The 13,245-nt window shown below is 43.6% G+C and overlaps 1 protein-coding gene across 2 annotated transcripts in view; it reads left to right on the forward strand.

Annotated features, from left to right (window-relative positions):
- Positions 1 to 12,091, forward strand: part of USH1G (USH1 protein network component sans) — a 190,551-nt gene extending 178,460 nt beyond the window's left edge. The window contains exons 2-3 of one of the 2 annotated variants that reach the window (XM_085617080.1): positions 7,259 to 8,497; positions 9,093 to 12,091. In XM_085617080.1, coding sequence (XP_085473206.1) covers positions 7,259 to 8,497; positions 9,093 to 9,096 — 1,243 coding nt within the window. In that variant the 3' untranslated portion in view covers positions 9,097 to 12,091. Of the gene's footprint in view, positions 1 to 7,258; positions 8,502 to 9,092 lie in introns of those variants that run through there. The other variant, XM_085617081.1, reaches the window with a different exon arrangement.
- The last annotated feature ends 1,154 nt before the right edge of the window (positions 12,092 to 13,245 follow it).

The following is a 13,245-nucleotide window of genomic DNA, read 5'->3' on the forward strand; positions in this document are numbered from 1 at the left end:
CTGAGACGCCTATGGGAGGCAGGAGTGAGGGATACGGCACTGCATTGGTTCCACTCTTTTTTGCAGGACAGGCAACAAGCAGTATCAACTTCTGGCCCCCGGAAACAGCTTCTAATGTACAGCCTGCAGACTCTGTCCGCAACTTAGGGGTCATGCTTGACCACAAGCTCAGCATGGAGACCCATGTTCAGAAAACCTCTGCCTGCTGCTATGCCATTCTGCGCTCTTTAAGGAAAGTTCTGCCCCTCCTACCCACCCAGGCTCGCGCCCAAGTAGTTAGGTGCACTATCCTGAGCAGGCTGGACTACTGCAATGCCCTCCTGCTCGGGGCCCCGGAGTATCTATTAGACAGGCTCCAAAGAGTCCAATCTGCGGCTGCAAAACTAGCCTTGGGGCTCCCGAGGACATCCCATGGACCATCCGCCTTGGCACAATTGCATTGGCTCCCTCTTAGACAGAGAGTGCAATTTAAGGCCCTCTGTATTGTTTTTAGGGCCCTCCACGGTTCCGGCCCAGCCCCTTTACAATCCAAGTTTGTGTGGTACGCCCCTACCAGACAACTCCGCTCCTCGGATGCAAAACTGGTGGTCACCCCCAGATTCAAGAAGGTCAGATCCGGAGGTAGATCTTTTGAGGTTACCGCCGCTAGACTCTGGAACACCCTCCCCACCGAGATCAGACATACCGATGAACTCCTACCTTTCAGAAAAAAGGTTAAAACTTGGCTCTTCCCGGGCTAGCCCAAGTCCCCTCTGTTCCACCCCCCTATCCTCCTCAGACTCTGTCAGCGCCAGGATGCCTGCAATGGTGACAGTTTGCGCTTTACAAATTTCTTAAAATAAATAAATAAATAAAAATCTTCTCTCTAGACAACCAGACCTCCAGCACTGATGCATTCTATTCCATCAGCTCCTGAGAGACCTTCACCATTCGCCACATCCTGGCCTGTTAACAATTGAGTTCAAGGAAGGATCTATTTTCTCGAGTAAAGCCCACTAACCGACCACTATAAATATCTTTGCTTTCCTTTACACAAACCCATGCAAATTTAGAACGTCATATTTACATTACAAATTAATAACAATAATTAGTTTTTTTAATGTATTTTTAATACCAGTTATTATTATTTTCTTTACCAGTGACACAAATCGCTACTATCCTGTTTAGAGGCATTCTTTCTAACAACTTGGAAAAAATGAAAGGCTGAGTTGGCCCTACGAAAATTCGAACACCTAACTGTCTGCTCACACCAAACGTCTATGAGCAAGCGCCTCAGTCATTGAACAATTTGGTTGCCTTGTACTTATAATATATTCACTCCATAATAATGAAAACAATTATGTCACAATATCTCATTAGAATATAGTTTGCTTCAAATGCTCTTAATAAACTAACGGGGCTCCATTCACAAGAGGCACAATTCTGAAAAAGGCATTTTAGAAGATGTGAAGTTAAGTATAACTCCAGAAGTACTCTTCACTCACTACAAAATGCAATTCTCAAATCTACGACGGTAGTCCTACCCCTTCGCCACTATCTTTTCTGTTCAGAGGTCTTTTTACTGGAGAGTTTCACCTACGTAGGCATACGTTTTAGTAGACAAAGTGGAAGCAACAAAGAAGAGCGGTGTGAAGATGGCTTAATATTTAAGACTTATTTGGAGGGATTTAGTGAAATGTAAGGAAATGTTTAGGCAGGGGTATGCTAATGCAAAACACACACATAAGAGTAAGATAATTGCAGTTCTCAAAATACACTGCTAAATCTGCTACAATGTTAAAATTGAAAACATAAGCTTAAATGTTTAAATGTACTCCAGCCTAACCTTGGAGTAATTGAAGCACAACGCCTGGCCAACATTTGCATAGAAAACAGTGGAGGCTGGCTATAACAAAAAGAAGCCCATTACAAATAAAATAAAATACATTGAATTAATTCTCAATTTAAAATATGTATATATTTTTGGAGTTAAAAAACTTAAAAATAATTATCTATATATAAATATTTTTTATGTAAAAAATACGCTTACACTTAAAATAAATTGATCATAGTTTTAACCTAGTTTACAATTTCTAAGAATCATTCAAATGAATTGGAAACATAACTCATAACCAAGTTTGTTACAAATTGTATACAAATAAAAATGTAAGTGAAGGTGGATGATTTTAAATTTAAGGTATTGCTAAACAAATAGAATTTTAAAATGATTTATTATATTTGTTTTAATTTTTGAATGAGAATAAAGATAATTTCAGGATGCTGGGCGGTGTCTTTTTCTTTGAGTGGTCTTAGGTTAACATTATTTGTTTAAAATTATTTTAAAAATGTATTTTGCATTAAATTAATTTACTGTTGATTACAAAAAAAAACGGTATTCAATTTACCGATATTCTGCTATATGGAGATCTCTTCCCCAGTTGCAGAAATCGCCACAAACAGGTGGAAAGTTTCTAATTTTAACTTCGCTTCACATTCATAAATTCAGTCGTGAGCGTCTGTCATTTGAGGGGGTCTAACCTCTTAAGTCTACGCCAGGGTGTAAGTCTCCATTGTAACGGTGAATGGCAAAAAAGTGGAGAGTTACAACTAGGTGTAGGAGTAGGCCTGCACATGCAAACTTAACTTTGCAAATAGAACCTGTGGTGCTTTACAGAAAGCTGCTTTGAGAGCCATGCCATAACAAGTGCAAATGAAAGCCTTGGAATTACTAATCCTCCTCACAAAATCGCATCAGAATGTACTATGAGCAAGTTGGAAACCAAATCACACTCATCAGATGTCAGCACTAGTCTCAATTAAAACCCTTTTTCCCTTCAACAAACATATTGTGTTTTAGGAAAATCTAGAAATCAAAAAACTCTGTCCTGGGGTGTAAAGGAAGAGGGGGAATAATGTTATCCTTGACACAGAGTGTTAAAATATTCTATGTGAGCTCAGCAGGGTCTTTTACGAGAAACCACCACATTACTGGGAATTTTTTGAGGCTGTTCTTTGACTGGGCCACTCGAATGGTTCGTCTTCACCTTTAAAAGACTTAATGGTCGATTTTTTTTCCTGGAGGGAGGTGATCCTTAAATTCGAAGGGATTTGGGAAGGAGGTTAATGTTATTTTTCAGGGAATGAGATAAGGAAGCCATGAGAAACACAAGTCTGGCCGGCAAGAACGTTTGGAGAGGAGTGAAGTAGTCTTCTCTAGGCATGCAAGGAGCAATGATAACTCAGGAGAAAACAAGATGATAGCGATACTCCAGGCATTAAAGGATACTAAGCGTGATACCCGTTTCCTACAGAAAACTTACCGACTGGCATGTGATACCTGGAGGTTTAGATCATAGGCGTTTCTATCTCAGTTCTTTGCCCCAACTAAGATGAAATTTATGGGTTTTTGGATCTTGCTTGCCCGACATGTTGGGTTCTCCTCTGCTTTGGATAAAAAGGGGCGGTGATTACTATTTAATAATCCCCTGAGGGGTAAATTTATATTTTCGGTGGCTGTATGTGCCCCAAATCAGGGCCAGGAGAAATTCTTTAAACACATAATACCGTAGCTGATCCAGCATGTGGCAGGTCCTCATGTTATACAGGGAGCCTGGAATTGGTGCTAGATGAAGGTAAAGATAAATCAAGCTCGCAGTGTAGGGGGACAGTGACACAACTGGTAAAGGAGAATACATGCCTGAGCCAGGGCTCATAGATGCATGGAGATCTCTCCAGACAGAAGAAATCGACTTTTCTGATTTTTTGAGCACATGTAAAACGTGTGCGCGGATAAACATACTATTTATATCTCAATCATTGGACCGCAGTCCTATAATAACTGACTATCTGGTAGAACCCTTTTGGAATAATGCACCATTTATTTGTACCCTAGATTGGGGACTGTCTTGCCTTGATACAGATAATAAGGTGGGAAGAATGTTAGCAACTACGCTACAAAGGAAGCAAGCCTGATCCTGCATGGCAACAATTTAAGATGAAACTGGCAAACACATGGTAGATACAGTGGTAAGCTTGAGACATTCACAATAATATCAGTGGTTGAATGCTAAAAGGAAGAAAGATGCAGATCAATTAATGGATTATTTCAAGGAAGCAGAACTGGATAAACTATATGTAGAGCAGATTTATCAGTTGGATAGCCCGATTTCTGCTGAAGTAAGTTAGGCAGCCAAGATTTTGAAGGTAGGGAAGACCCTCGGACCCGATGGCTTTACAACTATTTTATATACCAGTTTGGCCTGGGTTAGTGGAGATACGAATCAGACTGCTCAAAGGTTTTGTCAAAATGGCAACAGTGATGCTGTTGATGTCAGAGACCCAGATATCACTCATTCTGTAATTGGGCAAAGATGCAGAACTCTGTGACTTTTACTGTTAATATTCCCTCTTGAATGTCAAAATCAAGATCTTTACAAATATATTGGCATCACACCTAGAAGATTTGATGCTCATGACTAAGCAGTAGTCATAGTTAAAGGCAAGGTTTGGGATAAAAGAGAGAACATGATGCATCTGATAGATATTCCCAATAAAAGAAGAGAAATTGTGATGCTGCTGTCATTAGATGCTGAAAAGGCATTTGACATGATTGGTTGGGATATTTTTAGACAAGATCTAAAAGCAAGTGGGTATGGCCTACAATTATGACTAGGCTTATATACAGCTATATTGTGCCCACTGCCTGCTTATGGGCCAATGGCAAGGGCTCCATGATAGTTAATACGGAGCAGGGCATGAAACAGGGAGTCCAATATGTTCCTCTCTTATTTGTTCTATACCCAGAACCTAAGTCACAGTGGTTTCGAAAATTGAAAATATTAGAGGAGTGAGGTTGAAATGTATTATTGGAAGCTGTTCAGCATTCACAGATGATGTCTTGGTCTGCCTATCAGACCTTGTGCAATCTCTACCACCCCTGCTTAACTAACTTGAGCGGTTTGCTGCAGCCTAGGGCTTCAAGCTTAGCATGCACAAGATGGATTTCATAAACATCAATGTATTGAGAAGAGAGATGGAACAGCTGTCAGCTACTTTGCCTTTCAAACAGTTTTCCTCCTCTCTTGGATATTTGGGCTTCCAGCTTGTGGCAGCTACACAAGGGCTGTATTCTGCTAATTTGCTGCAGATTACCGCTGATCAAAGCACCAAAGACAGACCTTGCAGTTTTGGCTCAATGAGTCATTGTCTTGGTTGCGATGGATCTCTACTATTAAAATGATGATTCTGCCAAAGTTGTTATTTTTATTTCAAGAACACCCTATCCTTGTTCAATAGAAAATACAGAAGAATGTGCTTTGATTTTATCATAGGTTGGTAAGTAGTCGACAGTTGATGCTAAAATAGGCTTTCGGCTATGAAGATCAGGAAGCTTAGGTATTCCAAACCTGATACTGTATCATCCGGCATTACACCTTTGCTACATATTAGAGCAGTCTAGAGCTGAAATTAGTTTTGCCATATCAACAACATCACAAAGTGGTTAGACCCTGCAGATGGTTCCATGGATAGAACCTGCAGACACACCACCAAATATTATACAATTCCCGATTACACAAGGCACTCTGAGCTGGAATCAAGTGCACTGTTGTTTGAGAACCCCTAGTTAAGCCCGGGACTAGATAGAGACGCAGTGGCAAGTGACAAGCTGAATAAACCAAGAGACATGTACAATAAGTATAAAATAAAATATTTGGAGCATATTAAGCAAGATTTTGCTTAGAAACAGAAAGATATTTATGCATGCAAATCTGTGTCTTGAATCTAGCAACCAAGATGGTAGTCTATGGAACATTGACCGAATCCCAAAAATATTTTCTGAATGCAGTGGAGGATGCACACCTGATTTTTGGGATTTCTAAACTGCTGCTGGTAGTGGAGTACACAGGAAGGAGCCTTCATGAGGCCTGGAAGTTAAGCATTTGGGTTGGCGCTTTAAATTGAGCAGTGGGAAAGGCTATTTTACTACTATCAAAAGGGAATTACTGTAGTTTAGGAATGGGATTAAACAACAAAATAATATTACGTGCAACCTGATCCCACGGCATCTCAATGCTATAAATGGGGACAGATCAGCGCTGTGTTGGCAGTGATGCGGTAAAACTGGGTCGATATGGCATAGCTTATGGAAATGCGACCTTATACAAGAGATATGTTTTGTTGGCAACAGAAACATATAGGGGGCGAGAGGCGCTGCTTCTGCTCTCCCCATGTTAGGGCGGATCTCCCAGGTAAATTGGGAGAAACCAAGCTGCCTCTTGCATTGGTCAGTTTGATGTATCTGCTGCTAAACAGGTTCTTCTGGCTCATTACGCGACAGCCCTAACTCTCCATATACTGGACTGGTATGGTAAACTTTGGAATATCCTGGTATGTACAAAATAAGTTGTGAACCTCACTTCTAAGCTATTATGCTACTGGCTTGAGAGAAGTTACTTGCCGTTAGCCCTTGAGAGTGCTGCAGATCCTACCACTGCAACGTCCATCGTTCTTAAAGATGCTTATGCATGTAGCTTGAGTACATTTCCAAAGCCGGTGTAACAATTGGCGATTGCGAGACTGACGAGCAAGCATCAAGAACCTCAGTTGATGGCTGGGATATCCCATTTGTTTTGGAATGGTAAAAACATAAGGGCATTTTTGTACATGAAGTTACTCATGGCCAGGGCAGTTTCAGTGGAATTCCAGCACCACATTACTCTGGAGACTGCCAGGGGCATAACACAGGCCCCCGCATCCCCCGCGGTGCGGGGGGTCCTCCAAGCTCCAGGGGGCCCCCTCAGCACAATGCTCCAGCCTGAGAGCTCCTGATTGAGCCCCGAGGGGGCCCCTCCACATACCTTGCAGGGGGCCCCCTCAAGTTTCGTTACGCCAGTGGAGACTGCTTGTAAAAGACATGTTGAGTGGGCTAAGTGACTGCTTCATAAACCCTCTAAGGTGAATGTCAGTGCCTTATCAGATGCCAAATTCAGGCCAAAACCCCATTTGACTGAACTATTTGGTTTGTGTTATGGTTCCTAAAGCATGCAGTTATGTGCTTCAGACAGTCTTCGTGCTCAACCTACTGTTAAAGGGGAGATGCCTTAGTTCTGCTAACTGTGCAAACACCTTTACGTATTAGGCTCAATTTAGCCTGTTCAAAAACAGGAGGAGACAGACCTCCTGGTAAAGGTCCCCATTGTGTATCTTATTGTTTGGGAAATGAAGGTCTACTGAAGTCATCAGTTTTCTTGGTACTGATTATTTCTTTATGTGTTTTTAGGGGAGATCCTGACAAATGTGACATCTGGGGGAACACGCCCCTTCACCTTGCAGCAGCCAATGGTCACCTCAACTGCCTCTCCTTCCTGGTGTCATTTGGAGCCAATATCTGGTGTCTGGATAATGACTACCACACTCCGCTGGACATGGCCGCCATGAAAGGCCACATGGAGTGTGTGCGTTATTTGGACTCCATTGCCGCCAAGCAGACTGGACTCAATCCCAAACTGGTGAGCAAGCTGAAGGACAAGGCCTTCCGGGATGCCGAAAGGCGGATAAAAGACTGTGTCAAGATGCAGAAGAAGCACCATGAGCGGATGGAGCGGAGGTACAAAAAGGAGATGTCGGATCACTCTGACACTATGAGTTTCTCCAGCTACTCCAGCAGCACAGTAAGCAGGAAGCTCCACCACATGTCACTCGCCACTTCCATGCCATATTCCCAAGCCACCATCCATGGCACTGCCAAAGGTAAGACAAAAATCCAGAAAAAGCTGGAGAAGAAGAAGCAGGTGGATGGGACATTCAAGATCTATGAGGATGGCCGGAAGAGCGTGCGCTCCTTGTCAGGCCTTCAACTTGGGAATGACGTCATGTTTGTGAAACAAGGCACCTATGCCAGTCCAAAAGAGCGAACCAGGCGCAACGTTAGGGAAATGTTTGTGAATGATGACGACACCATCTCCCGTGCCATAAGTGACCCAGGACTGCATATGGACTCTGCTCACTCTGAGGTCAGCACAGATTCTGGGCACGATTCTTTGTTTACTCGTCCTGGTCTGGGAACCATGGTGTTCCGCAGGAACTATGTCAGCAGTGGACTATTTGGGATTGGTCGTGATGATGTTAGCATGATAGCTGAGAGTGACATGGAGGGAATGGGTGTCAAACTACGGAGCCGCCTGCAGCGCTCGCCAAGCCTCAATGATAGCATTGGTAGTGCCAACAGCCTGCAGGAGAGGAACATGGATGAACTTCCCTGGGATGATGTAGAGCTGGGCCTGGATGACGATGAGCCAGACACCAGTCCTCTTGAGGCCTTCCTCGCCTCTCTGCACATGTTTGAGTTCATCTCAGTGTTGAAGAAAGAGAAGATTGACTTGGCAGCACTCATGCTGTGCTCAGACAATGACCTCAAGAGCATCAACATCCCCTTAGGGCCACGGAAGAAGATTCTGGATGGTATTAAAAGGCGGAAGCAGAGACTGGAGAAGCCGGGTGCGATGGGAGACACTGAGCTGTAAGTGAATCATTCACGGGGTTGACTTTGTTAAATGCCCTTTCTGTGTCTTTCCACTCCCAGCTTGTAAGGTTCAAATTTTATTGAAGAAATTATCATAAGTAGTCATGAACTAGTCTAGGTTTCAACATGCCAGATCAGCCAATAAATATAAGCCTGTTTCCACTGCTTCACATTCTTGGTTAAATGTAAAGTGCTCTGACACCCTCTGGACTATATAAGAAGCATAAGTCCGTAATGCTTATTTTGAGACAGAACCGGACTGCTTTGCATGAGGTTTTACACTTCTTATCATGCCTCTACAAAATGGTGGCAATGCTACTAAAAGATGTTCCTAGAATTTGAGGGGCATTCTTTGAAGACATTAATTGGCATATTTTCTTCTCGATCATTAAGCCTTGAATGCAGGTGTGGTGGCTGACCCGTGTGTTCCTATAATGCATACACGTACATGTAGACATTCCTATGTTGTACAGAAGTACATATTCTAAATTTATGTGCTTACCTTTTTTTCAGTGAAACTTGCACATTCTTTATCTGCCTTTAAGTAAAGCTCAAGTTGACTGACGCATATTTATATTTCTTTCATTTACAGGTAGATGTTTCAGACAACATGGGTTGCCAGTTTCTACAACCAAGTGGGTATGAGAGATGCAGAAAGCCACTTGCAGGAAAAGACTCTTCGAATGCCTGTATTCCTCTGTGTGCATCAGGAGATGACCTAGAACAGAGGTACCTTCTGGACTGAAGTAATGGGGGCTCCATGCATACAAACATTGATCCCTCAACCGGCCCTCAAGCCAATGCCACGGACGTGTACAGCATTGCATGTTTCTGCGTTATGGAACAAGACGCAGTATTTTGGAGTCTGACTGTGGTCTCTGCGCAAATCAAGCATACAAACTATGATTAACTTGCTCTGGGATAAACACAGAAAGTAACAAATCAGCAGACTATGGCGCGCAAAAGATGTTGTTGCACACTCTTGACACACGAAGCCTGCCAAGATCACACTGGGGACTGTGCAGACTTCTGAATACATTCAAGGAGCATTTGATGTTTCTTCAATCTCATCTTCCTCTGCTGAAAGAGACAAGTGACCACTTTCTCAACACTCTCTAGACTGGCCAGAGTATCCTTCTTCCTAGCCTTCCAGATTATCAAGGATTTGATCAAGATATTTACTTCTACAGAAACATTCCAAATGTCCAGATGTAGGTACTTATATAAAATGTCATTAAACCTTTGATGGTTTCTTGAGCTGTAGTGCCAGGCACGCATCATCTAGTTTACTATCACCTGGGTGCAAATCTCCTGGCTTCATATGCCTCACTGTGTGGGAGGGGGAATCAGACAGCCAGCATGAAGTAGGCCCCCCACATGTGAAGAAGTCAGGTAAGCTTTCAGTAGATCTTCAAATGTATCCTACCCTCAAGAACAATGCCAACTCTTAAGCTAACCCATGTTCCTGTTGTTTGTGCGGATCCCCATTACCGACATTAACCAACATTTTGATACCTACTCAGAGTGAACTGGATAGAGACAGCTTAGAAAACAACCCATCGCTTTGAAGATTGCAAGAGTCCACAAAGGTGTGCACTGTCTGGACCTGTGAGCACCGGTTGATCACCAGCACCCTGTAAAATGGCTCTGAATAATGCCTGTTATGATTACATGTTTTGTTCCACAGATGACCGGTGCTGATATGCTGGTTGTCTTTCTTCTTTTTTAATTCAAGTCAGTTGAAATTGGCTACTGTAGGTCCTGCGGGAATGCTGCAGAATACAATATCAATAGCTTTGGGTGAAAAGGCCATCTGTCCCTCTTACCCACTATTTTCATGGTGCCTCAATAGGGCTAGTGATGGTGAGGTCAAGACGAGCCCATTTCATAGCACGCATATATCTAAACTCCTCTCTATCACCATCCAATCAGGAGGGAAAGAAAACTACAAAAGTATATAGTATTGCCGTCTTGCACCATAGTTAATTACTCACAGATGTCAGCAGGTGTAACTTCTATGTAAGCATTGCTGCATGAGTTGTAATAGTTTGTTGGGTTAAATCATTGCCTGGTTCTCTCATTAGCAAACTAGCTTTAATTAAGTTGCTTGCCATTAAGTGTGTGCCTGGGGAGTTCAGTTTCTCACGGGTCATGCTCAGATCTGCCGATGCATGCACACTGTCTCAGAATGACTTCTGTGTACCCCATAGCGAGATGGCAAACCATCCTGTTGGGTTGATGACATCTGTATGTGCCATGAGAGGCATGCATTTCTTCATAGGAAATGTTCACACTGAATGAACATTGAAGATTTTCCTCCATTAAAAGACTAAGGGCCTGATTACGAGTTTGACGTTCCCCCCGCTGTGGCAACTGCATTGGCAGCGGATTCACCACTGCCAACTAAGCGGTATTACAATGTTGTCGGATTTCAGACTGCCGGAGCACCGCTGACATAGCCGCCCATTCACCGACCACTGCGACGTCAGTCTGGGGAAAGCAGCTGCCATAGGGCAGTATACAAAAGTATCTCTGGCTTACGAGTTGGTTTTTCGACGAGCCGCCTGTAGCGGTGGGACTGCCGGTTTCGAGTCATCGGAAACAAAGGATTTGGGGTGCATACTCGCCCATTTCCTTTTCTTCCCTTCAGTCTACGATGTGGCTCCCTTCCTCTAGTGCCCTCCCATTCAAAGCAGCATCTTGACCCCAAAGAAAACTATCCTGCTGGTGCCACAACCCAGGTAGGTCCGGTTTGTACAGTTTACCCATTGACTGGACTGTTCACATATTGTCCAGGCTCCAGCAATGGGTAGCTGAGATTTTTTCCACATGTGTTGTGCATTCGACAATTGTGCAGTCAGAATATGCACACAAATATACATCAACAAATTTGAAAAAACATTGACCACAGTCAGAAAGACCGCCTCCCGCCCATCGGAGACATCGTAATACGGCAGGCGGGAGACCGCTGCCATGGGGGTCATCTTTGGACCCCCACCATTGCGGTACGGCAGTCGGACTGCCAAACTCGTAATCAGGCCCTGAGTCTCATCCCAAGGAATCTCTGAATGTTCTGCAGAAATCCAATGTCTTCACTCTCATAAAAGGGGTAGTTGAACTGTAGGCCCTGAAAGTGGGTCCTAAGCCCCTTTCTAAATTGAGAGCTGTAAAAGCAGCTCAGTGATCCTCAGGTTTTTGTCATCTTCTATATCAGGCACCAAACCTTGATCAGAATTGAAGGCTTCCTCTGATTGTCTTTGTTCCCTCTGAGTAATTCATCGAGGTATGTTGATAATGTCACTCTATAAACTATATACATGTAATAAAATGTTTAACACTGACGGATGCTATAAGTAACAGGAAGCAATTATATCAGAATAGAGAGATTTATATACATTGATTACATTTACATATGAAGTATCAATTATATACAACATGTCACATGCTGTATCCATACATTTTTGTTACATATCACTTAGATGGTTGTCCAGTATGTATTGTGTTGTTGTACTGTACTATGTTATTGTGAAGATTAGAGGATGTGGAATGTACATTCCTCAAATACTGTATGGCTGGCATTATACTTTTTTTTTAAAGAAATGTGTGTTTCCTTTTTGTATAACTCTGGTTTAGGACCTCTGTGTTACCTCAAACTTAGCGCTGTGCGAAGGAAGACCTAATTGTTCTCTGAGACCACTGGGACATTTTTAAAATCCATCCTGCCTCTCCCTCTAGCTCAAAAAGAACTATTGATGGACAGAATGCAGAACAATGTCATAAATTCACCCCAGTACAGAGATCTGGGCCTAAATCCACAGATTTTTGCTCACCACGCAATTCCAGTTTGGACCCAGCCATATGCAAATCAGTCTTGACCCTGTACCCAATAGGAACAGTCCAGCCCGAACTGCCAGGCCAGGTCCTTCCTGGACTGGAAACAAGCATCCTAGGACCGGTTTCGGGGTTTCACCCCTCTTCAGCCAGGATAGCTTGATTCCAGTGGCATGGAGAGCACGGGACACACGTCTGAGCATACCCGTCCCACTCGGGGTGACAAATGCAAAAAGAACTATTGATGGACAGAATGCAGAACAATGTCATACATTCACCCCAGTACAGAGATCTGGGCCTAAATCCATCGTTTTTTGTGCTCGCCATTCCAGTTTCGACCCAGCCATATGCAAATCAGTCTTGACCCTGTACCCAACAGGAACAGTCCAGCCCGAACTGCCAGGCCAGGTCCTCCCTGGACTGGAAACAAGCATCCTAGGACTGGTTTCGGGGTTTCACCCCTCTTCAGCCAGGATAGCTTGATTCCAGAGGCATGGAGAGCACGGGACTCAAGTCTGAGCATACCCGTCCCACTCAGGGTGACAAATGCAAAAAGAGCTATTGATGGACAGAATGCAGAACAATGTCATACATTCACCCCAGTACAGAGATCTGGGCCTAAATCCATCGTTGACTGGGGGAGAATGTTTTGATTTGTTCTGCATTCCGTCCATCAATTGTGTGTCTTTTGCTTTCTCGCCCTAAGTGCGCCGGGTATGCCTAGACGTAGGTCCCGGGCTCACTGTGCCACTGGCATCAAGCTATCCTGGCTGAAGAGGGGTGAAACCCCGAAACCGGTCCTAAGATGCTTGTTTGCGGTCCAGGGAGGACCTGGCTCGGCAGTTCGGGCTGGACTGTTCCCATGAGGAACAGGGTCAAGACTGATTTGCATATGGCCAGGTCTAAACTGGGGT

The sequence above is a fragment of the Triturus cristatus genome, chromosome 7 (genome assembly GCF_964204655.1).
Source record: "Triturus cristatus chromosome 7, aTriCri1.1, whole genome shotgun sequence".
NCBI lineage: Eukaryota > Metazoa > Chordata > Amphibia > Caudata > Salamandridae > Triturus > Triturus cristatus.